We start from the raw sequence: 24,348 nt of genomic DNA, 5'->3' as shown, positions 1-24,348 counted from the left end.
AGCTTGATTAGATACATTATTACATAGTATTAGAACAACTGGGGATGTAGCTCAAATGGTAGAGCGCCCACTTTGCATGCGGGAGGTACAGGGTTCGATCCCTTGCATCTCCATTTCTTTTTCATCTCTTCTTTCATTTAATAAGTTTTCTTAAAAAACAAAAACGAAATTTGCAAAATTTGTCTTCATAACATTATTCATGGATTTTTAAAATTTAACTTTTATGACTTTTCTTTCAAGAACATGATTTTTTTTAATAAGAGTGATAAAATGGAACAATTCGTTATATTTTGACCTAACATCTTAAAAAAATCAAGGAAAATGGCATTGTAGCATGAGAAGGTAAGTTGCATAGTATCATTTTAACTTATTCTCTATCTAATTAAATAAATTGAGAGGTAGCTACTTATAATATTAAACATTACCCCTATTAAAATTGAATTTATCGGTGACAAAAATTAAAATTATAATACAATATTTCATATTTGTAATATTTCAAATAATACAAAACAACAAATATTTTAAAATTATAATAACTTTTATATTCATTTTAAGGTTTTTGTCACTCTCTTTCGTTCTCTTGTTTTATGTTTTGTTGTTTTAAAAAAAAATCTTTATCCATCGTACATTTGTTTAGATTTATTTGATATTTATTTACTTTAATATATAATAGAAATATGATATCATATTATCTTTCATGTTTATAATAAATAAATATATTTTTACTTGACACAATAAACATGATAAAAAGTGAAATCTAATAAAATAGTTTAAGTCTTTTTTCATGGAGTAGTTCAAAGTTACATCTATTTGAATAATATTCACATATTATAATTACATATTGACAATTTAGTATGTTGATTATTATTTATCATTATGTTATTATTTATTATATTATTATTATACTCCTTAGGTAAGTACTATTACAATAGGAACATAGGCTCACAATTCATGTCAATCCTAGAAATACAACTAGCATCCCCCAAGAAATACTCACTTCATAACCACTCATTCTCACCTTATTTTAAAATATCTTAATTATCTTATTGACTTGAACGAGGGAGAGTCTTTTGTAGGTGAAATTCCCCTCTCTCAACAATGATCCTTCCCATACAAAAAGTGCAATCAACCCACCATTAGGATCTTGCCACCTGCCCATAAGCCTATGCTCAAGGTTCGGGTAAGAACATTCCGGTAAAATGTTTCCCTAGCCTCACCTTCTTATGGTCACCACACACAACTTTCCCACAAGATGAAGTCCAACGTAATGGTAACCACGCAAATCCAATAGAACAACGACATGACAAGCAACACATGAAATATGATATCTACCTACAAAAGTCAGTAGAAGCTGATCGGTCTGGAGAATGGAGAACCACCTCCTCAGTCTCAACTACATCCCCGCTAAACTTACCAGATGTTGATTCGTGAAGACAATTGAGCCTCACAACGTAAGACTTGTGGAAAATAAGGGGTTTAGGAATAAAGTTTTATATTGACTTGAGTATGTTTTCTTTTAAGAGTTGATATGTCTAATAAGGTGTTGTGTGTGTATATCTTTGTCAAAACATAATTATGTTATTTCTTTGTAGTTATTTTAATAAAGTTTAAAACATGTTTTGGTATGTTTGTTGGATTGTGATATGTGTGTGTTTGATAGTACCAATGTGATGGGTTGACTTGTTGATAGAAGGGTGGTATAGGATTAAATGGTTGTGGGTTCAATTCTAAGTAGAAAGAGAGTTAAAGGAAACCTTTAGGTTAATTGTGGGTTCAATTATTAATGGTCTTTCACCTTTAATAATTGGTGTAGAAATTAAATAAGGGGATGTAGGAAGTAAAAGCATGCAAAATAAATTAAACAAAATAAAGAGATAGAGGAATGAATGTGGAATACAGAAAAAGATAGAGATTTAGATAGATTTAGATTTAAAAATATATTATTATGTTGGGAATATTAGAGATAGGGTGGAGGTAATTTATAAAAACTAAGATACAGGGAGGTGGGTACATTTTTTTAGAAACCTTAGAAACCCTGCATCAAAGAGAGAAATAAAGAGAAAATGAAAGAAATATGTTTTCTGGGAAGGGAGGCAAAGAAGTTGTAGAAAACATTAGTGCAAGGGAAGATTTGTGGTGTTTTTGGAGTGTAGATAAAGCCCTGGTATTGGCGAATGTATAAGGAAGTTTATCTTTGTTTGCTTATTGTTGTATGTTATATGTTCTTGATTATTTTGATTGACAATCCTTGTTTTGATGCATGTGTACATGATTTTGATTATGATTATCTATGGTTATTGTTGGGTAAGGGTTTGTGTATGCATGAGGATAGGGTTTATGTAATATTTGTGTTGTGTTTTCCCTATGAAAGTATGCATGGCTTTGTTAGGTTATCCCATAAAAATAAGTATTGATGTTAAGGGAAAATAAAGTTATGATGTTTGGGGGTTTTACCATGCAAATATATGTTATAAAGATGGTATGATAATCATATGTAGTATATTGTGTTTGTTGGGGTATAATATGCATAATGATGGGTTTTGGATGATTCAAATGATGTAATGTATGTATTTGGATTTGTTTACAAGGGTATGTGAGACTTGAATGCATGTATGATTCGTTAGGTATTATTCCTCATGTATTGGGGATGATGTTTGTGTGCTTTAAATGATTTGCAAAAGACCATGTGTAGTTATTAGAGATAAGGAACTGAGAAAGCTTAGCGTACCATTTTCGCCCAACCTGTTTTAGACCATATAGTGAACGTTGTAATTTGCACAATTTATTTGGTTCTGTACAATGAAATATGGTTGGGAGCTTCATGTAAACTTTCTCATGGAAATCACCATGGAGGAATGCATTATTGACATTGAGTTGTTTGATAATCCAATTATGAGATATGGCAATAACAAGCAATAACCAGAAGGTTGTGAGCTTGGCAATATGAGCAAATATGTCTAAGAAGTCAAGACCCTCAAGTTGAATGTAGTCCTTTGCAACTAGTCTTGTCTTGAAGCGATCAACAAATTCATCAAATTTGTGTTTAATCTTGTATACCCAACGACAACCGATGACGATTTTTCCAGGATGTAAGTTAGTGACGACCCTAGTTTGATTAGCTTCTAAGGATGTTAATTCATCCTGAATGGCTTAAACCCATTGGGGATATTTTGAAGCATGTGTGCAACTTTTGGGTTCATTAGAATAAAAAATGGTCATGATAATATGTTTAAAATAGGAAGAAAGACGATTGTAATCTAAATAATTCTCAATAGGATATCTCACAACATTATTGGTTTAAAATCAAGAAGATAAGAAGCATGTTGTATGTTAGTGACATGATCAAAGATATTAGACTTAGAATCGGGAAAAACTAAATCATGTGAAACATAGTCAGAGGTAACATTAGTGATAGAATTATTAGGTATGTTAGCATCAGTTTGTTCATCAATATTGAGCATAAGAGTAGAAATATCAAGAAAAATATAGTCATGAGCATAGTTATTAGGTATAAGGAGAGAAAAATAGTTATTTTTAAAAGCACCAGGATTAGTGCTTATGCATTGATATGGAAAGTGATTTTCATAAAAAATAACATCACAAGAAATTTTAATTCTGTGATTGGTAGGATTAAGAATGAAGTAGCCTTTGGTATGAGGTTTGAAGACTAAAATGACGCCTAAGACAACTTTTGAGTAAAAAAAGATCACAAAGCGAACCATGCAAAAGCTCATAAGGTGAATCATTATTTAGCAAAGGTGTACATTGCAATTGATAAGAAAGACAACATGTCATATTGAGCGATACGATTCTATCTAAGAAAGATTATGGTTACTTCTAACTTTGAATCTCTTTCGAAATATGAACAAGAAAATCAAATAAAGAATACAAAGTTAGATAGGAATGAAATGACATCATAATCTAACATATTAATAAGTCAAACAAGATTCGCTACAAAAATGTTTGTTTTAGGTGTGGGGTCGGAGATCACAATCAAAACACTCCTTCACACTTTTTCTCCAACTCTCTCAACGTCGTCTTTGATCTCCTTTGTCTTTATTCTGACGCTCAAGTCAATTATATTGTTGATCAGTTATCATAGTAAAATCTTAAATTCACAATAATTATAATCACCTACCTTCTTACCTAAAATTATATTTATAGTTTTTGAAATGAACTTGTAATTAGCATAAATATAATTATGACTCAATATCTAGTAAGCACATTTTACTTATAAACTTGATTATGAGTAATACTTAATGTTTTTAAGAATTTGTAACCGTTCGAACATTCTCGAAATCTAGCCAAACAATTATCATAACACATTGATCGTAGACCATTCGTCCATAATTGGCCAAAAATATGATACTTGTCATTTTTCTTCTTTTTCTAAGTGTATATTAAATGATTATACACTAATTTGGTGTTAAAGAATATTTTTCTATCTTTTATTATATTAATTTTTCTTAATTTCCATTTTTATTTATAATTTTAGAAAAACAATAATAGTTTCATTTTGGAATTAAACAACGTCACTTCTAACCCATCAAAGAAATGAGTTGTCTCACTTTCAATATGTATGACGCCGTGTTATATAATACATAGGATATATATATATATATATATATATATATATATATATATATATATATATATATATATATATATATATATTAAGTACTTACTTTTCTTATCTGTTTTATTTCATCACATTATATATTCTATAAATATATAACTTTTATTCTATATATATACATAAGGAAATGATCAATATTTTAGGTGTTCATAAATCATTTTCATTTTCACAGTAGATATTGACGGTGCCGCATAAGGAGGAAGAAGGGTCCAATTAACGCATCCCAATTTCGTAAGGTGCAATAATTCAAATTCAAACTGAAAAAGGGTTAAGTATTCTAAATTTCGAAATTATGTTTTAGGAATCTTTATTCACGTTACAAATATTTAGCATAAATTACAATGATTTTCCCGGCGCTGGCTGTTATTATAGCATGTAAATGTCACCTAACCTGGTTCAAGACCAAACCTGGGTAATGAGCATATATCATTTAACATTTGACATTAATTCACAAAAAGGATCAGAAAATATACTCACTTCAACAATGATTTGCAAGATTAAAATAATTAATACAGAAGAAAAATACTGTTTCTGTGGAATAAATCTCCACTCTTCACATACAGTATAGAAACATTTATATACACAAACAACAACATTCGATGCAGTATGGTTTGATTAACAAGTGTATGATAATAGTAACATGACACAAACACAAAAATATGTCAAGTGACCAAGCGAAGAGAAATGCAGCCTATACAAAAGCACGCTCCACTCAGAATCACAAAAATTCAGAAATGCAAACTGCAGATTGTTTACACGACTTCTGCCACGCTGATCTCTTCAGTGCTTAGAGTTTGCTACAAGATTGGAGAAAAAAAAAACCATAAGCTATATATTTTACTACATCAACAATTTAAAAGAAAACTAGAATTGTTACTTAGCAAGACATATATACCATATTTTCTTTGTTGCTCTTTGGTGCGCTAGCTGCAGCTGTGAGCAGAAAAAGAATTATGGTAAGTGATAGACTAAAAGAATTGCTACATTGTATCATAGATATAGCATAACACAAATATTGCTTTGCACATTTGGGAACTTGCCTTCTTTGACATCAGATTTCTTTTCCTGCTTCTTTACCATGCCCTTTTCTTTGTTTGATTCTTGCTTGCTTGGCTTCTCAGATTTTTTAACCAACCTATTATTCCTTTTGTCTAGAGAAGTCCTTGGAGTTGTGTTGTTGGTGCTGGTGCTGAAATTCCCTCTCAAACTGGATCCAAGATTACTCTTTTGATTCTTTGTTGACTCCGTTGAAGGTGTGAGTTTGGTAGAATTTAAGCTCCTGGGCTTCAGTTTTCTACTCTCAGTGGTAGAAGACGAGCTATGGACATCATCATCAGAAGACCGAGTTCCCTCTTCGGGCACATTTGAAATAGTTTCAGACAACTGCAACTGCTCCATGCTTTCTGAGATGCCATACCTCTCAAACAATGATTTCACAGTTTCACCAATGCCATCGTCAAGTTGATGTCTTCTCACATAAGATTTTAGCTCTTCTTGCATTGGCCCGAGAGGCTGTGATTCATATTCAAAGAAAAATAAATCATTAGAAAAATTGGCTCAGATATTGCAAACATACAAGGTGCTGTATTTGCACACAAGTTAGCCAATATGCCATATCAGATCCATAAACAATTGTGTATTTGTGTGTATTGATTATTTGATTTAGGCAGTACCTCACATCCTGCCTCCAAAGCTAGTTTGAAGAAGGCAAGTGAAATTGAGTGCTTGGAAGCAGTTTCAGAGAGCTTAATCTGGTTCAACCAATATGAAGCCGAAGTTAGAAGATTTAACTTTGTTGTCTTGGAAATGTCAGAAACGGGTGTTTTGCTTCTGCCTTGACCTAAAGCACTCCTCAAAGTTCTAGTCTCGGAGATTGGGGTAATGTTGCCACCCAGCTTCGGTCTCGAAGTGGCTGGTGCTTTGGCAGGAATTGAGAGTCTTCTGGGTGGCTTGGCACTACCAGACTTCTCCTTGCCAGAAAAATCTAGAACACTCACACTTTTACTAACACTTGAAGCACCCAAACTTCTGCCCCTGAAGAGAAAACTGTAACTCTTTTAAAGACATACATATATATAAAAATTGACTCCTCCAATCATAATTTCTTATATTCCTCACATTTCTAAGCGACAAAGAACATAAATTTTAGTTTAAAATGTGAAAATTATTTGCCTTGACCTCAATTTTTAACAGAACCGAAACCCATAATTAAGTATTAGTGATTAGACAAAGTTCTTTAAAAACTGCTTGTTAGTTGCAGTAGTTATAGAAACATTTAAACTGTCCATGTAACTTGTAAGTAAATCATCATACTTTTTCTCAAAAAATTAAGGTAGCTATCATTAATGTCATAAATAAGAATTCATGCCCAAGATGATATTGTACAACTCCTCTAAACTGCAGATGAATAAATTACTTTCTCTTTTCAGTGAGTCTGAAAATTAAACTAAAAGCAAAGCAATTACCTCTTTGATTCACAAGGATTGGAGAAATTGGGTGTATTATCTGACTTGTCTTCCTTGGATTTATTGCCAGAGCGAAGCGCATACTTTTGAAGCCTGGGTCTGGCAGTGTTCCCTGAACCATAAACCAAAACAGAACTCTACCCATTTCAATTGTTATTGTAGGGTGAAAAAGTAGAAAGAAAGGTGTAAGATTGAGAGAGAGTGTACCAGAGGAAGCAGTAGCAGCAGCAGAGGAGGACTGTTCGATGACGGGTTCTTCCATATCTGAATCTGAATTGCGAGAATGGGAAGCAAAGAAGTTGTGATTAGATTAGATGCGTTGAGTGATTACGAGTTGATGATGTTACGGCGTTTGGAATTATTTATAGTAGAAGGTTGTGGCGTCCGGTTTGGGCTTGGGGCGGGAAAAACTCAAAATTTGGGAGGTTGATGTTGACCATGCTGACATGGAAAACAGAGGCTCTGTTGATGAACGGTTATGAAGGTGGAAACAGAGAGATGAAAAATGACATTGGTGGACCCATTTGCTAGCAATGCAGGGTTTGTTTTCTTCAACATGAGAGGCTCCCTCCGTTATTCGAAATTCAAATTTCAAAATTAAGCTTTCGTTACGTTTTAGAAAAGCAAGAGAGAACCGTTTGGGTCGGAGTTTGGAAACTGAGTTATACCAATAATTATTTCGCAGAAATTTGACTATTGCGTCCTTTGGCTAAAAGTTGGCAAGATAGGTTGAATATTTGTTGTTTCGAAGAGACCTCTTCCCTTTTATTTAAGTAAAAAGGGAATTCTTATACCATGGTTATTTATATCTAATTTTCAGCTTCAGATTCACTATCTTTAATCATTTCTAACATTTAACGTCTAAAGTAGTATATATTTCTGAATTAACTCAAAAAATAATTCTTTTAATATTAATAATCATCACACGCAAATGTCGTTCATACTATTATTTTTAAATTAAAGAATTTCTTTTTTATTATTACTAAACACTCAAAGTAATTTTTTTTTAAATAATATATAGATATATGTATATGTATACTCGTTTAATGAAAAGAAAGAAATTTTGAAACATTCAAATTAAAAGGAGAAAGTTAAAGAGATCCATATAACATATAAGTAATCTTGTTCATCGAACCTGATTTAAAGATAATTTGTCCTAAATGTATATTCTTATGTTCTCGTATACCCAAGTTATTATTGTATGATACTTTTACTATTTATTTTATTTTATTAAGAAATGTCTCAAAAATTAGTTTTTAGTCATTTGATATTTTTAATTTTTTTGAATTGTATTTATTTTGATATAAGAAAAAAAATACTAGCAAATCTACTTTATTATCTATTTTATTTTGTTGACAAGTATTTCAAAAAGCTAACTTTTTAATGTTTGACATTTCTAATTTTTTTTATTTATATTTATTTTGTTTTCTGGACTAACATTTTAAGTAAAAAAATTGATGTAATTTGAATATCAATTCAACCACTTAACGCGTAAAAAAATTGATGTAATTTCATTAGAATGAGTATATCCACTCATTTTAAAAATTTGAGAATCAAATTTTATCAAAGTTTAAAAAAGAATTAATTCTAATTTTACGTTAAAGTTTAAAGATAAAAAAACATATTTAACGCTTTAAATAATTATGTTTGTCACAAAATAAATTAAAATATTTAGTAATAAAAAGAACTCACTCTTCGTAATATTATAAATTGTGTTTTATATTCACTTTTTATTCTAACTTGAAATGGTTAAAGTTTGTAAGTTTATGACTTTAATAAGTCTAAAACAAAAATATAACAAATTAATTGTCTTTAAATAAATTATTAATGTATTTATATTGTCATTAAATATATATATATATATATATATATATAAATATAAAATAATAATATGTATATTGATTTGACAAGTCTAATAAATAGAGACAAATATAATAAAAATATATATAAATAACTTATATTTAAAATATTAAACATATTTTATACTTTTCTTTTACATTTTTAATTTTATCATTTTATGATTTATAATTATTTGGTCATTTAATAAAATAAAAATTAGAAAAATATATTTTACTTTTATTTCTTAAATTGATAATTCAAAATTGTTTACACTATAATATAAAATAAATTTTAATGTAATAAATTTTTTCTTAAACAGATTGTATTTATTTTTTTTATTTTAATTCATAGTATAAATATTCTTATTTTTGAAAAAATTTCATATTTTTATTATGTACATAGAAACGTTATAAATAATTATATTTATAACAAAATAAATTAAAATAGTGTACTGTTCATTTTAAATTTTAAATTAAATACGTTTAATAACAAAATCATACTTCATAATATCATAAATTTTGCTTTATATTCTTTAAATTCACTTTTTACTACTTTTAACTTGAAGATGTAAAGTTTAAGACTTTAATAAGATCATAACAAAAAGTAAAAACTAACAAATTAATTGTTTTTAAATATACCACTAATGTATTTATTATTAAAAATCCAAATGTAAGTCTAAGTCCCGTATTAGATAGAAATCAGAAAGTAGAGCACCATATGTAATTGGAGTCGACAACACAAACTAGAAAAATATAGCAAAAATCATTATGTGAGTATACTCATACTCTAATTTATATTTTTAGCAACACTAGTGTAATCAAGGAAAATGACACCGATTATTTTTGCTTATAGGCACCGGTTCTGCAACCGAGACATATACAGGCGAGGTAAAAAGGGATAAGCTTAATGTCTCGGTTCTAAACCGAGTCAAAAAGGGATCGGTTTTCGCCTCAGTTCCTTCTGAACCGAGGCAGTATCTCAAATTAAAATGCCTCTGTTGGGATATTAACCGAGGCAGTAGAGTATTTTTTATTTTATTTTTTTAACCGATCGGTTTCGCCAGCTTTTTCGCCTCTCGTGAGACCGATCGGTTGTGACCTGCGTCCTCCTTTTCCGCCTCTCGCGAGACCTTTGCCGTGCCACCTTTACCAGACCACCACCCAACAACCGTGCCAACTTTACCGGACCACCACAGGCCACCACAGGAGGTCTTCTTCTCCAACTGACGCAACCATCAACAACCCTCACGGACCAAAACAGCTGGAACGGATCCCCAAAAAGAAATTCCCCAAACTCAAAACCCTAGAGAGTGACAGTGGTGCACCTAACAGTGGTGACGACGGCATTGGTGCAACCTAGAGAGCAATGCAGGCAACCTAAAAAGAAATGGAGGTGGATGCTTTGTTCACGAAATGCAGGCAGTGAGATGGAAGCATCGACGAAGGCAACAACAACGACACCAATGACGCGATAACAACGAAGGTGGTAGCAATGAACGCTAGTGGCGACGACCCATGGTAACGAGATATGAGCGAGTCCTCGCGAGGGAGGAGCGAAGGAGGCGGTCCGACAACGGCCACGGAGGTGGGGCGAGAACGACGAAGCAGGTGCGACGAACGCGCAGGGGGAGGCGCAAGCAGTGGGCAGTGCTGGAGAATAGTGTTTGCTTAGTGGAAGAAGAAAGATCGCGTGAAGAAAATTGTTCGCGAAAGTGGAGGTGTAGTGCCATAAATGCTCTACTACCTCGGCCGTTCGGTCAACCGATGCGTAATAGTTTCAGTGAATGGCATTTTTCAAAATAATTTAAACCTATACGCCTCGGTTAGGCGTTCAACCGAAGCTGTTCGGTCAACTACTGTCTCGATTATGCAAAAAAGCGAGGTTTTTTGGTCTCTTTAGTCTGTACATGACAGTGGTAGCAGAGGGATTTACTGGGATAACAGGACTAAATGCCTCGGTTAGGCGCCCAACTGAGGCTGTTCGGTCAACTACTGTATCGGTTCTGCAAACAAGCGAGGTCGTTCGGTCTGTTCAGTCTGTACGTTAGTGGCAGAGAGGCCGTTCGGTCTCTTTAGTTAGAGTGGCAGCAAAGGGATTTATAGGGATGACAGAACTAAATGCCTCGGCTAGGCGCCCAACCGAGGTCGTTCGGTCAACTATCGTCTTGGTTCTGCAAACAAGCGAGGCCGTTCGATTTGTTCAGTCCGTACGTTAGTGGCAGAGAGGTCGTTCGGTCTCTTCAGTCACAGTGGCAGTAGAGGGATTTGCAGGGATGACAAGACTAAATGTCTCGGTTAGGCGCCCAACCGAGGCCGTTCGGTCAACTACTGCCTCGGTTCTGCAAACAAACGAGGTCGTTCGGTCTGTTCAGTCTGTACGTTAGTGGCAGAGAGGTCGTTCAGTCCTTTCAGTATGTATGTTAGTGGCAGAGATGACAGGACTAAAGACCTCGGTTCTACAAACAAGCGAGGTCGTTCGGTCTGTACAGGACTAAATGTTTCGGTTAGGCACTCAATCGAAGCCGTTCGGTCAACTATTGCTTCGGTTCTACAAAAAAGCCGAAGTCGTTCGATCTCTTAGACAGGACTAAATGCCTCGGTTAGGCGTTCACCGAGACCCTTCGGTAAACTACTGCTTCGGTCACTCAAAAAAACGAGGTCGTTCGGTCTTTAGGTATCATTTCGTTAATAACCGAAGTCGTTCGGTCTATAGGCTTCGGTTTTTCTGAAACCGAAGCGTCATGTGCAAGTTAAAATACGCTTTTTTTACAAGTGCAAGTCAACTCAACATATTTCTTGATATCCTTTATACTTTTAGATAGTCTATTCTATTTTTGCACATGATTTATCCATATGTTTACAAAGTCTATTATTTATATTTTTATAGACATATTAAGTTTTAAACTATTAAATTATTTTTAGGGTTTGTTATTGTAAACTAAAAGCAACCGCCCCAACTGACGAGTGTTAGTTATTGTGCGCTCGTTGGACCGCTTATATACTCTTTTACTATTTCTTCTTTTAGTTAGTTTTTGAATAATACAATTTACCTTTCATTCTAATATCTGCTTTCCGCTCGCTCTTTCTCTCTCTCTCTCACATCCTTTGCACCATTTTCATCTCGCATACCCTACGTCTGCCAACGTCAACAGTGGTATCAGAGCCAGGTTCGAAAACCTGGTGGATTAGTAACCGATCAAGAAGAAATGGCTGGCGTGATATACAGTAATCTTTCGGTGTTCGACAGAAAAGGATTCGACGACTGATGTGTAAAGATGGATGTCATTCTTGGATTTCAAGAAGTAGATGAAGTGGTCAAGAAGGGTTTTAAAGAGCCATTGAAGGGGGATTCTGAAGAAACAAAGCGACAGCGTAAAGAGAACAAGAAATTAGATTGTAAAGCCCGAATGCTGCTACACCAATGCGTGTCGGCCACCATATTCCAGAAGGTATCAAAGGCAGGCACGGCGAAAGAAATCTGGGACATTCTTCAAGAAGGCTACGACAACACAGGCAAGGTCAAGAAGATCAAACTACAATCGCTCTAACGACAATACAAATTCTTAGGCATGAGAGAACAAGAATCGATTGTTGAGTATATAAGCAGGATACAAATGGTGGTGAACGCCATGAGAGCATGCGACAAGGTGGTAAAGGACAAGAAAATCGTGGAGAAGATTCTTAGAACGCTAACTCTGCAATACGATCATATTGCTGTAGCAATTGAAGAAAGCAAAAACATGGAAGACATGAAAGTGGAAGAGTTGCAGAACTCGCTGGAAGCTCATGAACAACGCCTGCTTGAAAGAAAGAAAACCGAAAATGAAACGAGTTTGAATCAAGCTTTACAAGCAAGAAGCAGCTTTAAACCTAGAGGACAAAGCGCTGGAAGAAGCAGAGGTCGAGCACGGGGAGGTCGAACCAGAGGTAGAAATCTGAATGTCTCTGATCAGAATGCTGAAGAGGAACACAGTGAACACAAAGATGGAAGCAAAAGAGGCGGAAAGCAAATGAGAGGAAGAGGAAGAAAGAATGTTGATAAGAGGAATATCCAATTTTATACATGTAGTAAGTTCGGTCATTATTCGTCTTAATGCTGGCACAATGAGGCCATAAAGAAGAACAAGAGTGATGAGGCAAATCTTTTTCAAGATACAGGTGACTCTGATTCAGATCATATATTGTTGATGTCCATTACCGAACGGGTGCAGACGTGTGATGAGACAGAATGGTTGTCTTCCGAACAGTCTCTACTATTGAATGAATCAAGCCTAAAACCGAGCGGGTGTTGAAGAGACCGGAAGGATATTTTCGTTTCACCGAACGGGAGATGATGGAGAAATCAACAAAGAAGCTGGACGAACGTCAATGGATATTGATGGAGAAACCGAACGGTCATCAACAATGAAAATGAACAAACATTAATCAACAAAGAAGCTGGACGAACGTCAATGGATATTGATGAAGAAATCGAACGGTCGTATAACCAAACGGTCGTCAACAACGAAACTGAACGAGCGTCACACGAGTGTGAATGAGCGTTACACAAGGGTCAAGAATTTGAACATGTGTTGATGTCTATCAATACGAAGCATGCAGAAAATGACAACTACTGGTACTTAGATACAGGTTATTCTAATCACATGACAGGCAAGAAGGAGTGGCTAATAGATCTGGATTCTAGTGTTAAAAGCAGAGTGAGGTTTGCTGATAACAATGTAATAATGGCCGAAGGTGCCGGAAGGATTATGATCAGAAGCAAGAACGGACAACCCGCGTACATGAACAACGTGCTATACGTACCAAAGATGAAGAGCAATCTGCTCAGTCTTGGGCATTTACTTGAAAAAGGATACACTATGAACATGCATCAAAAGCATATAGAGATATTTGATGATAGAAAACGTCTTGTGCTCAAAGCTCCATTAGCAAAGAACAAAACTTTCAAGGTGAAGCTTAGTGCTACCACTATTCAGTGTTTATCATCTATCAATATCGAGGAAGAAGAGTGGTTGTGGCATTACCGTTATGGACATCTAAATTTTAGAAGTCTGAGATAGTTGAAGGATAAAGACATGGTGATAGGAGTTCCTGAGATTCATCCACCAGAGAAGGTGTGTGAAGGCTGTGTGATTGGAAAGAAGACCAGGAAACAGTTATAGAAGACATCACACAAGAGGGCAAAGCAATCTCTTGAAGTTGTTTACTCAGACGTGTGTGGACCCTTCGAGCAAGAATCCATTGGAGGTAATAAGTATTTTCTTATTTTTGTTGATGAATGGACCAGAAAAATCTGAACTTATCTGATCAAGGAAAAGAAAAACGTTTACTCATGCTTTGTCAAATTTTGTGTCATGGTGGAGAGACAATCCAGACTTCATCTTAAACTACTCAGAACTGACGGTGGAGGAGAGTTCAATTCTCATGAAATGAACAAGTACTGCAGTGACAGAGGCATAATACATGAAGTAGTATCTCCCTACACTCCACAACACAACGGGCTGGCTGAATGGAGAAATAGAGTGCTGCTCGACATGACTTGGTGTATGTTAAAATACAAGAAATTACCAGACTGCTTATGGGGAGAAGCTGTCTCCACAGCAACGTATCTTTTGAACAGAAGTCCAACAAAAGCTTTGGAGAATTGCACACCAGAGGAGGCTTGGTCAGGTATTAAACCTACTGTTAAACATCTAAAGATTTGTGGCTCAGTATGTTACAGGCACATCCCAGACGCGAAGAGGAAGAAATTAGATGATAGAAGCGAGACTTTTATCTTCATAGGATATCATTCTACGGGTGCATACAGGTTATACAGTCTGGAGAGTAGACAAATTGTGATAAGTAGAGATGTTATCGTGGATGAGAGAGCCACATTTGATTGGAAGAAAGCTGAAGTAAATCAGAAATGTGAGATTGGAATGCATGAGAAGTCTGTAACTACTTCAAGCTGGCTGGAACATAGAACCTCTGCTGATAAACAAGCTGAGTTATGTGATGATACTGATAACAGAAGATCTCAGAGGACGAGATTTCCTTCATCCAGATTAGCTTATTATGAAGTGTTTGTTGACAACGATGTAGCTGACCCTGGAGATCAAGCACACCTTGTGTTTCTTGCTGATGCAGAAATAATCTCCTGGAAGCAAGCACTTGTTGTAAAAGAATGGAGAGAAGCCATGATTGATGAGCTAAAGGCTATTGAGAAAAATCGAACTTGGGAATTAGTAGAGTTACCTCAACATAAACAGGCAATTGACATCAAGTGGGTTTTCAAGACCAAGTATAAGCCAAATGGTGAAATTGCTAAACACAAAGCGAGACTCGTTGCGAAGGGATTTCTACAGAAGCCGGGAATAGATTTCACTGAAGTGTTTGCTCCAGTCGCAAGGTTGGAAACAGTGAGACTGATAGTAGCTCTTGCAAACCTTAGAAGCTGGGAAATACATCAACTAGATGTTAAATCAGCCTTTTTGAACGGTCCTCTGAAGGAAGAAGGTTATGTCAGACAACCACCTGGTTTCGAAAGGACAGGTGAAGAACACAAGGTCTACAGGCTGAACAAAGCATTGTATGGATTAAGGCAAGCACCACGAGCCTGGAATGATCACATTAACAAGTTGCTTCTGAAAATTGGTTGTGTGAAGTGTTCGGTGGAATCTAGAGTTTACATAAAATCTGCAGCACAGCAACATGTTCTGGTAGTGTGTTTATACGTTGATGATATGCTCGTAACTGGAAACTCTAAGACAGATATTGAAGAATTCAAAAGAAGGATGAGAGCAGAATATGATATGAGTGATCTTGGAAAACTTAACTACTTTCTGGGTCTGGAGTTTACTGAAACTACAAGTGGAGTCTTCCTACACCAGAAGAAGTTCATTAGTGAAGTCCTGAAGCGTTTCAACATGACCGAGTGTAACAGCACTACTATCCCAGTTACTGCTAACCTGAAGTTGACAAAACAACTTGAGGAGAAAAGTTTGGATGCTTCGCTATACAAACAGATCATTGGATCTTTGAGATATATCTGCAACAGCAGACCGGATATAAGTTATGGGGTTGGATTACTGAGCAGGTTCATGAATGAACCTAGAAAATCTCATATGTCAGCAGCGAAACATGTTCTAAGGTACCTAAAAGGAACGATCGATTATGGTATTCTATTTTCAAAAGCAAAGAGCAACTTGGAGAGTACTCTGGAAGTCTGGAGTGATTCTGACTGAAGTGGAGATCAGGATGATAGAAGAAGCACCTTCGGATACATCTTCAAATATGCGGGAGCACCCATCTCATGGTGTTCGAAAAAGCAGAACGTGGTAGCACTCTCTTCGTGTGAAGCAGAGTACATAGCCGCGGCAGAAACGACATGCCAGTGCGTATGGTTGGAAGAACTTCTCATGGACTTAAAGCTTGATTACAGGCAACCGGTTCAGTTGACGGTGGACAACAAGTCCGCAATCAGTCTGTCGAAGAACCCAGTGTTCCACGGAAGGAGCAAACATATCAGCACAAAGTTCCACTTTCTGAGAGATTTAGTGAACCAAGGAAAAATTGAACTGGTGCACTGCTCGACTGAAGCACAAACTGTTGATATCTTTACAAAGGCCCTTAGGCAAACTAGATTCGAGAAACTTAGAGAAATGTTAAATGTTAAGTCTCTCAGTAGTTTAGTTTAGGGGGGCGTGTTATTGTAAACTAAAAGCAACCGCCCCAACTGACGAGCGTTAGTTATTGTGCGCTCGTTGGACCGCTTATATACTCTTTTACTATTTCATCTTTCAGTTAGTTTTTGAATAATACAATTTACCTTTCATTCTAATATTGCTTTCTGCTCGCTCTCTCTCTCACATCCTCTGCACCATTTTCATCTCGCATGCCCTGCGTCCGCCAACGTCAACAAGATTGATTTTAATTTAAAGTATTAATGTTAATGATAAAAGATAACCTTTTTATGTGTTTGATTATCATATAGTGGAAAAATTGGAAAAGAGAGTAAACAAAAGAAAAAATAAAATTTAAATTTCTTCATTTTATGATGATAAAATATAAGAATAAAAATGAGAAAAAAAAGAGAAGATAATGAATTTTGTTAGAAAGGATGTTCTTTATTCAGCTTTGAAAAAAAAAAGTTTATATAGAATAACAAAAAAAATTGTCGAGATAGAGATACATACACAATTTTTTTCCTCAAAAGATAATAGACCTAAAAAGATAATATGTTTAAATAATAAATGGAAAAAAATACTAATAAAACCTTTAGCAAAATCACTTTAAGACACTTTAAATAAAATAACTGAAAATAGAAAGACTAGAATTGTCTCATCCTACTTGTAAAAATTTCTGTAGAAGATCTATCCTTCAATATATTCAATTATAAATGAGAATTGGGACATCCATCACCTTCAATGGAAATAGAATAACTGTTATATTAATAGTGTGATCGGCCATCAAATAATTAAAAAATATATATATATATATATATATATGAAATGATTATACCTTGTTGGCTATGGAGTAAAACATTGAGAATAACAAACTACAAAATTAATAATAGTAGGTTTTACCAACATCCTAAAAGAATGGTGCGTTACTATCTATATTAGTACCAATTTGTTCTATACAGTGACTTGTGTAAAATTTGAAGAAAAAACCAAACAATAGTGATAATAATAGAAACCTTAGTCAATAACTGAAAAATGATAAATAATGATTCAATTTGGTAACGGAAAAGTGTTGTCTCTATCCATGACTGGTTTTTACGAAATTTTAGTAATAAAAAATACGTCATCAAATTCATTATAATAATTAGTAATTAAAATTGATCATTTAATTAGTTCTTAATATGGGTCTTTAAATTAGTCAATAGTTTTGGTTTCTGGATCAACCACTGATTTTGGTCTTTGAATCAGTCATTAAATCAATTATGTAGGGTGTAAAAGTCAAGAGGAATCTATAGAAAAGATGAACATTGAAAAAATAAATACAAGCAACTGATAAAAAAATAAATAAAAATATCTAAAGGAAAATCTACAAAAGAAAAGCTAAAAAGAGTTGAAAGACATTCAAAAAAGCAAGATAATCTCTAAATTTTATATATTAAAGAATATTTTAAGAAAATTAAAAATAATTCTATAATAACCTAAAATTACAAGAATGAATTATTAGAAACATGAAGAAACAAATTCCCTACTTTTATATGTTATTTTTAAGCAAATGTATTGGTTGTATTTATTTTTACATATCCCTTTTAATTATATAGATTCGATGGTTATAACTATTTCACATATTTCTTTTATATGTTTAAACAAAATTTAGATGGTCAGAAGATATGTGAAGCTTTTATAACTTTCACATGTCATTTTCAAGTGTATATAAAATTTGTAATTACTTCACATGTCTTTTTTTTTTCTTTATGAAACATCTATATGACTTATGTAATTATCTCTGTTCGATTCTCCCAAAATCAAGAAACTATCCATTTATTTCACCTAAAATCAAGGAAGGAACCATGTGCTAATTTATCTTTGGAATTAGTGTTAAACATAGGATTAGTGAAGTGTAATTGTTGTTTTAATTAGTCTTATGTCCACACTTAGTATTTCTTTCTTTTAAACACATGGTTGATGGCTCTTCATGCTCTTAGGTTATGACATTCCTTGTAAAAAATAAATTTTAAACCTCTTGTAAAAATTACTTTTGAAGATTGAATGAAACCACATTTGTGACACAATTTAAAGTCTTAAAAGTGTTTTATTATTATTGTGGTTATTTCTTAGGAAAGTTTTTTCAAGTGATGACCCACTTTTTTCAAGTTATTTCAACCTATTCCTATATTTCTTCATTGTTTTTTAGCGTCAAATTGAATCTGTAAATAATAAGTCAACTCACAAAAATTATATATTAAAAACTTTTGAAATTTTTAGAAAATTGTGTTTAATGAAGTGAAGAGGAACACAAATTTTCAATGTGATAGCCGATACGTCAAAACACTAATATAAAAAGTTTTCAATATGATAGACGATACGTCAAAACATCAGTCTAAAAAGTTTTTAAAATCTCTCATTCTATTGTTAGTGTAGTTTAAATAAGATGCAATTCTAGGTAGTCTTAGGAGAGAAGTACTTATACAAGATATTTTTATATTGGTTTATTTGTTTGGATAAAAAATATCTTGTATATTTTTAGTTCCACTTAGCTTGGGGTGGATAAAAAATTTGTTTGGATCAATTACAATATAGAAATTTATTTGATTCAACATGCCACAAGGTCATATGATTCAAAAATTTCTTTAATACTTTTCAGGTAATTCCAAAACCATTATGTTTGTTCATTATTAAAGAAGACATGAATGTATAATTAATGTCCAGCTACTATCTTTTTTGTGTCAAAAGAAAAAGACTCGTCAAGCCAACTATTGTGTTATACTAAATAAGCCGAAGGCACTCATTTCACACTTTGATGCTAAGATCCATTTGCGTCTTCGATTTTACAAGGAATTAATGAATGATGTGCTACTTCAGCGAGGGACTTTAATTACATGTTATTACTAGTTTTTACATCTAAATGCTGAGGACAGTGTCTCATCTTTTAATCTTTCATATTATTAAATTGCAATATTAGTATATATTTTTAATATTTTATATATTTGATGAAATACCTACTTTATTTCTTTTTGAAAAAAATATAGATTTAAGTTTAAAATTAGCTTTATATCAAATCTATTTGTTTTCAGAAAATATGGATTTTGAAATCCAATTCAGAACATTTTTTTTAAGAAAATGGATTTGGATTTAAAATATAATCTAAATATTAATTATTTTTATATATAAAAAAAGAATTTGGACTTAAAATATGATACAAATATATGGATTTAAAATAGAATACAAATATTTGGATTTGGACTGCATTTGGATTAAATTTTCTAAAATTTACGCTATCACTACGAAGTTATAACACAATATTATTTGAAACATAATTATTCTTTTGTTAAATAACTCAAGTATTGTATGAATAATCAATCACTGTCGACTAACAATCTATAATATTTTTGGGAATACAACTACTTCTGAGTAAACAACTCAAACAATATTTGAGAAACAATCATTCTTAACTAACACTTTAATATTTTTTAGAATGAAACCACTTCTAGATAAAAGAAGTTTTACAAAGAAAAAGTGTAAGGAGTTGTGGTGTTGGTGTGTTGGTTCGTGGTGGTTCATGACAGCACCGTGCTTTGCGATAGTGTCGCAGAGGTCTCTCTCTTCTATGGTGGTGATGGCGATGCTCAAGTGCTACTTCGACTGGTTTTCTAGCGTCGTTCGCTTGGATCGTGAGGAGCTTTTCTGGTCTAATTTTACTTTTTTAGGTGACACACGCAGTGGTGTTCATGATTGCTCGCAGTTTCAGATCTTTAATGAAGAGAGACACAATTTACAATTATGTGTGGTTTTGCATCTTATAAGTTCAATCTGTGTTGCGATAGAGATGCTCATGTTTGTTGGTGTGCGATGCATGTTCAGTAGTGGTGTTTCGTTGTGGCGGACCTTAAAAAATTCCTTCTTCGACGAGGCAAGATGGAGGTCTGATAATTTTGGCTGGTGAGAGATTTTTCTATACTAGTTCTATCTTCAATCAGTATAAAAAGTGACACTTTTTATACCAATTCTGAAACTAGTATAAAAAGTCAATACTTTCTATATCTGTTACTTCTATACTGGTTCTAGAACTGGTATAAAAAATCTTTTTTAACAGATATAGAAAGATTTTTCTGCACTAGTGAAGGTTTATACATTCTTCTAGTTTTTGTTAAAATAAACATAAAGAATGTTTTTGTTCAACTTAGGATACGTAAAGCTTTAAGTAACAATACCATTAAAGGTTTGTTTCACAAACAATTTTGAAAATTGTGCAAACATATATTAACATGTGAAAATGGTAACTTTTCAAAGTTGCACATCATCATTACTATGATAGTTGATAATCAGAGAGTCCTATATCATTTTAGTAGTCTTCAAATTACAAACCTTTTTTATACTCATTTTTTATAAGTAAAAAATAAGAGTGCATATTACTTTATGCATCTGGTTGAGCTTTTCCTCATCACAATCCTCTTCAGGGGATGAGATTTTTATATCACCACGAGTGATGATTTGTCACAACTAATAATGCATGGGATTTATATATATCTCCATTGTAAGAGGAAAAATAAATATCTAGAAAGATGGTAGAGACATGGAGGTCATTGATTAAAATAAGAAAGGATGAGTTATACAAAAGTGAAGGGTGACACAGATGATTAAATCTTATTGTTATAGGTTGGTGGTCATATTTCGTTTCTTGCTATGTGCATAATACATGTTCTAGTTCATTATTATTTTATCCTCGGATACTCGTACTCGCGAATGTTTTTTCCATCCCTACATGTAATGTGTATTTATGTTTGTAATAATTGTTGTGAATGGGGTTGACAAGATAAATGTGATAGTCTGTTTGGTTTGAGATGTATGTTTGAAACTTGGGGTAGTGAGTTCAAGTCTTGAAAAAAGAAAATATATTTCTTTTTTTGTCGTTAGTAAAAATTAATATAATGTTATTTAATATTATTTGTATGTTTCATGTTGTTCGATGGTATGCAATGTTTGTTGGCTTATTATTTTTATATATTGTCATGCTAAGATACTATGCAGGTTATGGAAAGAGGTCTAGGTAAGTACTAAGTTATTTTTCATCTTTTTTATACAAAGTATTCATGCATTGAGTGATAAGATGATTTAGTTGTGTTGTATGCTTAAACTGGGCTTTTTTTTTCACTAGGAACCAAACTATTTTCATTGAACTACATTGAGTTTCACTTGGTCATGATGTTTTACATTAAAATTATGAGGTTATTTCATTGGATGTGTTGCCTTAGTACTGCATCGTGTTGTTCCACATGATTATAGACTATTTGGTAGTGTTGTCATACTGCTTTAATATTTTTCCATGTTGTTTTTGGTTTTGTGTTGAGTGGTTTAACATGTTGTCATGATGATTTGTTCATGTGCTAAGTTTTTTAACTTGTTGTCAAGAGGTTTTTATGCACTATCAAGTTATTTTACATGATTCTGGACTATTTAACTTTGTTAATGATTCTATCTTAATGTTACCGAGTTGCTATAATAGGATTATGGATTGTTTTTGTTTGCCATGTTGTTCTTGGGTTGTTCTGTATTGGTTTTAATTTCTATTATAATGTTTGAAGCATGAGTAATGTATTTAAAATTGCTATTATGATGTTGAAAGCATGTGTCGAGTTTTTTACGTGTAACTATGATGTTTTAAGACTATGTCGAGTTGTTTTACTTGATTCTAGGTGGTTTAGACATGTTGTGGTGCTTGGCTGGCTAGGGTTGCTGGTTGGCCGAGCTATGTTGGTCGGGTTGGGTTGTCCGAGCTGTGTTGGTTGGGCTGGTTGAGATGTGTTGGTCGGGCAGTTAGAGCTAGGTTGTTTGGCCGAGTTTGGTTGTTGGGTCGAGCTGACCGAGCTAGGTTGTGTGGCCGAGTTGTGTTGTTTGGTTAGGCTGGCCAGGCTTTTTGACTGAGATGTTTAGGGACCTTGGTTTTGTGATTTTGGAACTAGGTCTATGGGTTTTATTGGTCAGCCTAGGGATTTTTTTATACTGGTTACGCTATTAGTGATGTTGATCGAGTTGTTTGTATTGTTGGTCGAGTTATTTGTGATGTTGGTCATGTTATGTTGTTTCATTGTTGAGTTGTGTGGTTGATTATTGTGTTATGTTTAGACATGGGTGGGTTGCTTCTTACTGGTTGCTTAGTGATGTGACGACTCATCAGTCTGGTTGGTGTTGGAAGGCGGAGTTGCGTGTTATGCTTGTTGTTGTGTGGCAGATGTTTGTCTAGTGTGAGGCTGGAAGATGTGTGTGGTTGCTATGTCTTCTCTCCGAAACTTGTAAAGTGGAGTTTTGTTCCTCTCACTTGTGTGAGACAGTGAAAATGAGTCATTTTCGCCTATGTGAGGTAGTGGAGAAGGGAGAATATGGTTTTGTTCCTTTCGCTTGTGTGAGGCAATGAACAAGGGTCATTTTTACTTGTGTGAGGGTAGTGGAAAAGGGAAATTATGGTGTTGTTCCTTTCGCCTATGTGAGATAGTGGAAAATGGGTCATTTTTTGCCTGTGTGATACAATGGAAAAGGGGATGTTATGATGTTGCTACTTCGCCTTGTGAGACATGGGAAATGGATACTTGGTGTATTGGTAGGTTAAGGGAGAAGTACATATTGTTGATATTGCTTGGTGGTAATGTGTTTTTATGTAATGAGAATGTGGTTGACTGTTTAGATTGGATATGATGTTTTGAGTTGTGTGAGTGAGTATGATTGTTGGTTATTATCTTGTATTCTTTGGTTAGCTCACTCTTATTTGTTTGTGTTTGTACGATGATTATATAACTCGTGTTGTTATATGAGAACAAAAGATATTATAGATGAAGTTACTAAGACCTAGAGCGAGGAGATGCATGAAAAAATCATGAGACTTTTCAAAATGTTTCGAAACAATGATTAATTTAGTTTGTAATTTTTATCAACGATTTGTAATTGAAATAATGTTTATTTCTGTTTTAATTTCGAGAAGTTAAGTAAATGAAGGTTTTTTCTATTTTCTAATTTACGATGATATCAAAGTTATATTTTCTTAGATAATAATATGTTAGAACGTACATATTATATCCTGAATGGGATGTTGCGTCTACACGTAATATGGAAAACCTTCTCCAGGATTGAAAAGAATAACTTCTTCAACATTGAGAAGTTGTTCATACTTGTCATCATATTAGATATTTTCCTCTATATACACGGTAAAGTGCTCAATTTTTTGAAAAAATTAAACTCTAATATCAACGATGTTTAATAAATCTATACGATAAAAATTGAAAATTGATACATATTTAATTATACCTTAAATATTAATAAAATTTAAATAAAATTAAATTTTTTATAGATTATCGTTGAAGCTATTAAATTACCAAATAGTATTAATTATAATTTTTTATTATATTAAAAACAAAACATATCAATATTCACAACAGATTTACTAACAAAATTTAACACTCCAAAATTTTCGAAGAACCGTATCATGAATTCAAGTCTGCTGACAAAACATCAGTAGTATTTATGGAGGGCTAGCCAATAGAAAAATGTAATCGAGATACATACAAAGGGCTGATTTTGTCATATCACCGACACCAAATGGAAAGTCAAAGACAAATGAGACACAAAAAACGCGGTTTCATTTTCATTTTCCAATGTTCATGCACACATCCAATACAGCTGTGATCATCAATAATATCAATTATATATTCTAATCTAAGGAACCTTTATACTTTTTTATTCATCATAAATGAAGTGTA

General features: G+C 33.5%; 2 protein-coding genes and 1 non-coding gene across 4 annotated transcripts; 2 read left to right on the top strand and 1 right to left on the bottom strand.

Annotated features, from left to right (window-relative positions):
* The first annotated feature begins 40 nt into the window (after positions 1–40).
* On the top strand, positions 41–113 carry TRNAA-UGC (transfer RNA alanine (anticodon UGC)). Its single transcript has one exon. It is a non-coding gene; the product is annotated as a tRNA-Ala (tRNA).
* Positions 114–5,104: 4,991 nt separating this feature from the next.
* On the bottom strand, positions 5,105–7,614 carry LOC108330919 (uncharacterized). 2 transcript variants are annotated; one of them, XM_017565520.2, is made up of 6 exons: positions 7,309–7,614; positions 7,102–7,213; positions 6,310–6,682; positions 5,677–6,148; positions 5,532–5,569; positions 5,105–5,433 (listed from the first exon to the last, which is right to left on the bottom strand). In XM_017565520.2, exons 1-6 carry the CDS (start codon positions 7,361–7,363, stop codon positions 5,389–5,391), a joined length of 1,095 nt encoding a protein of 364 aa, XP_017421009.1. In that variant the 5' UTR covers positions 7,364–7,614; the 3' UTR covers positions 5,105–5,388. The 2 variants fall into 2 exon arrangements, with proteins under 2 accessions (XP_017421009.1, XP_017421010.1); XM_017565521.2 differs by having other exon boundaries at positions 6,310–6,670; positions 7,309–7,610.
* Positions 7,615–12,553: 4,939 nt separating this feature from the next.
* On the top strand, positions 12,554–13,999 carry LOC108330202 (uncharacterized). Its single transcript, XM_017564705.2, has 2 exons — positions 12,554–13,007; positions 13,590–13,999. Exons 1-2 carry the CDS (start codon positions 12,554–12,556, stop codon positions 13,997–13,999), a joined length of 864 nt encoding a protein of 287 aa, XP_017420194.2.
* The last annotated feature ends 10,349 nt before the right edge of the window (positions 14,000–24,348 follow it).

This window comes from Vigna angularis, chromosome 4 (assembly GCF_016808095.1).
Source record: "Vigna angularis cultivar LongXiaoDou No.4 chromosome 4, ASM1680809v1, whole genome shotgun sequence".
NCBI classification, from domain to species: Eukaryota; Viridiplantae; Streptophyta; class Magnoliopsida; order Fabales; family Fabaceae; genus Vigna; species Vigna angularis.
The sequence above is the reverse complement of the archived record's forward strand: the minus strand, read 5'-3'. Positions and strand labels throughout refer to the sequence as shown.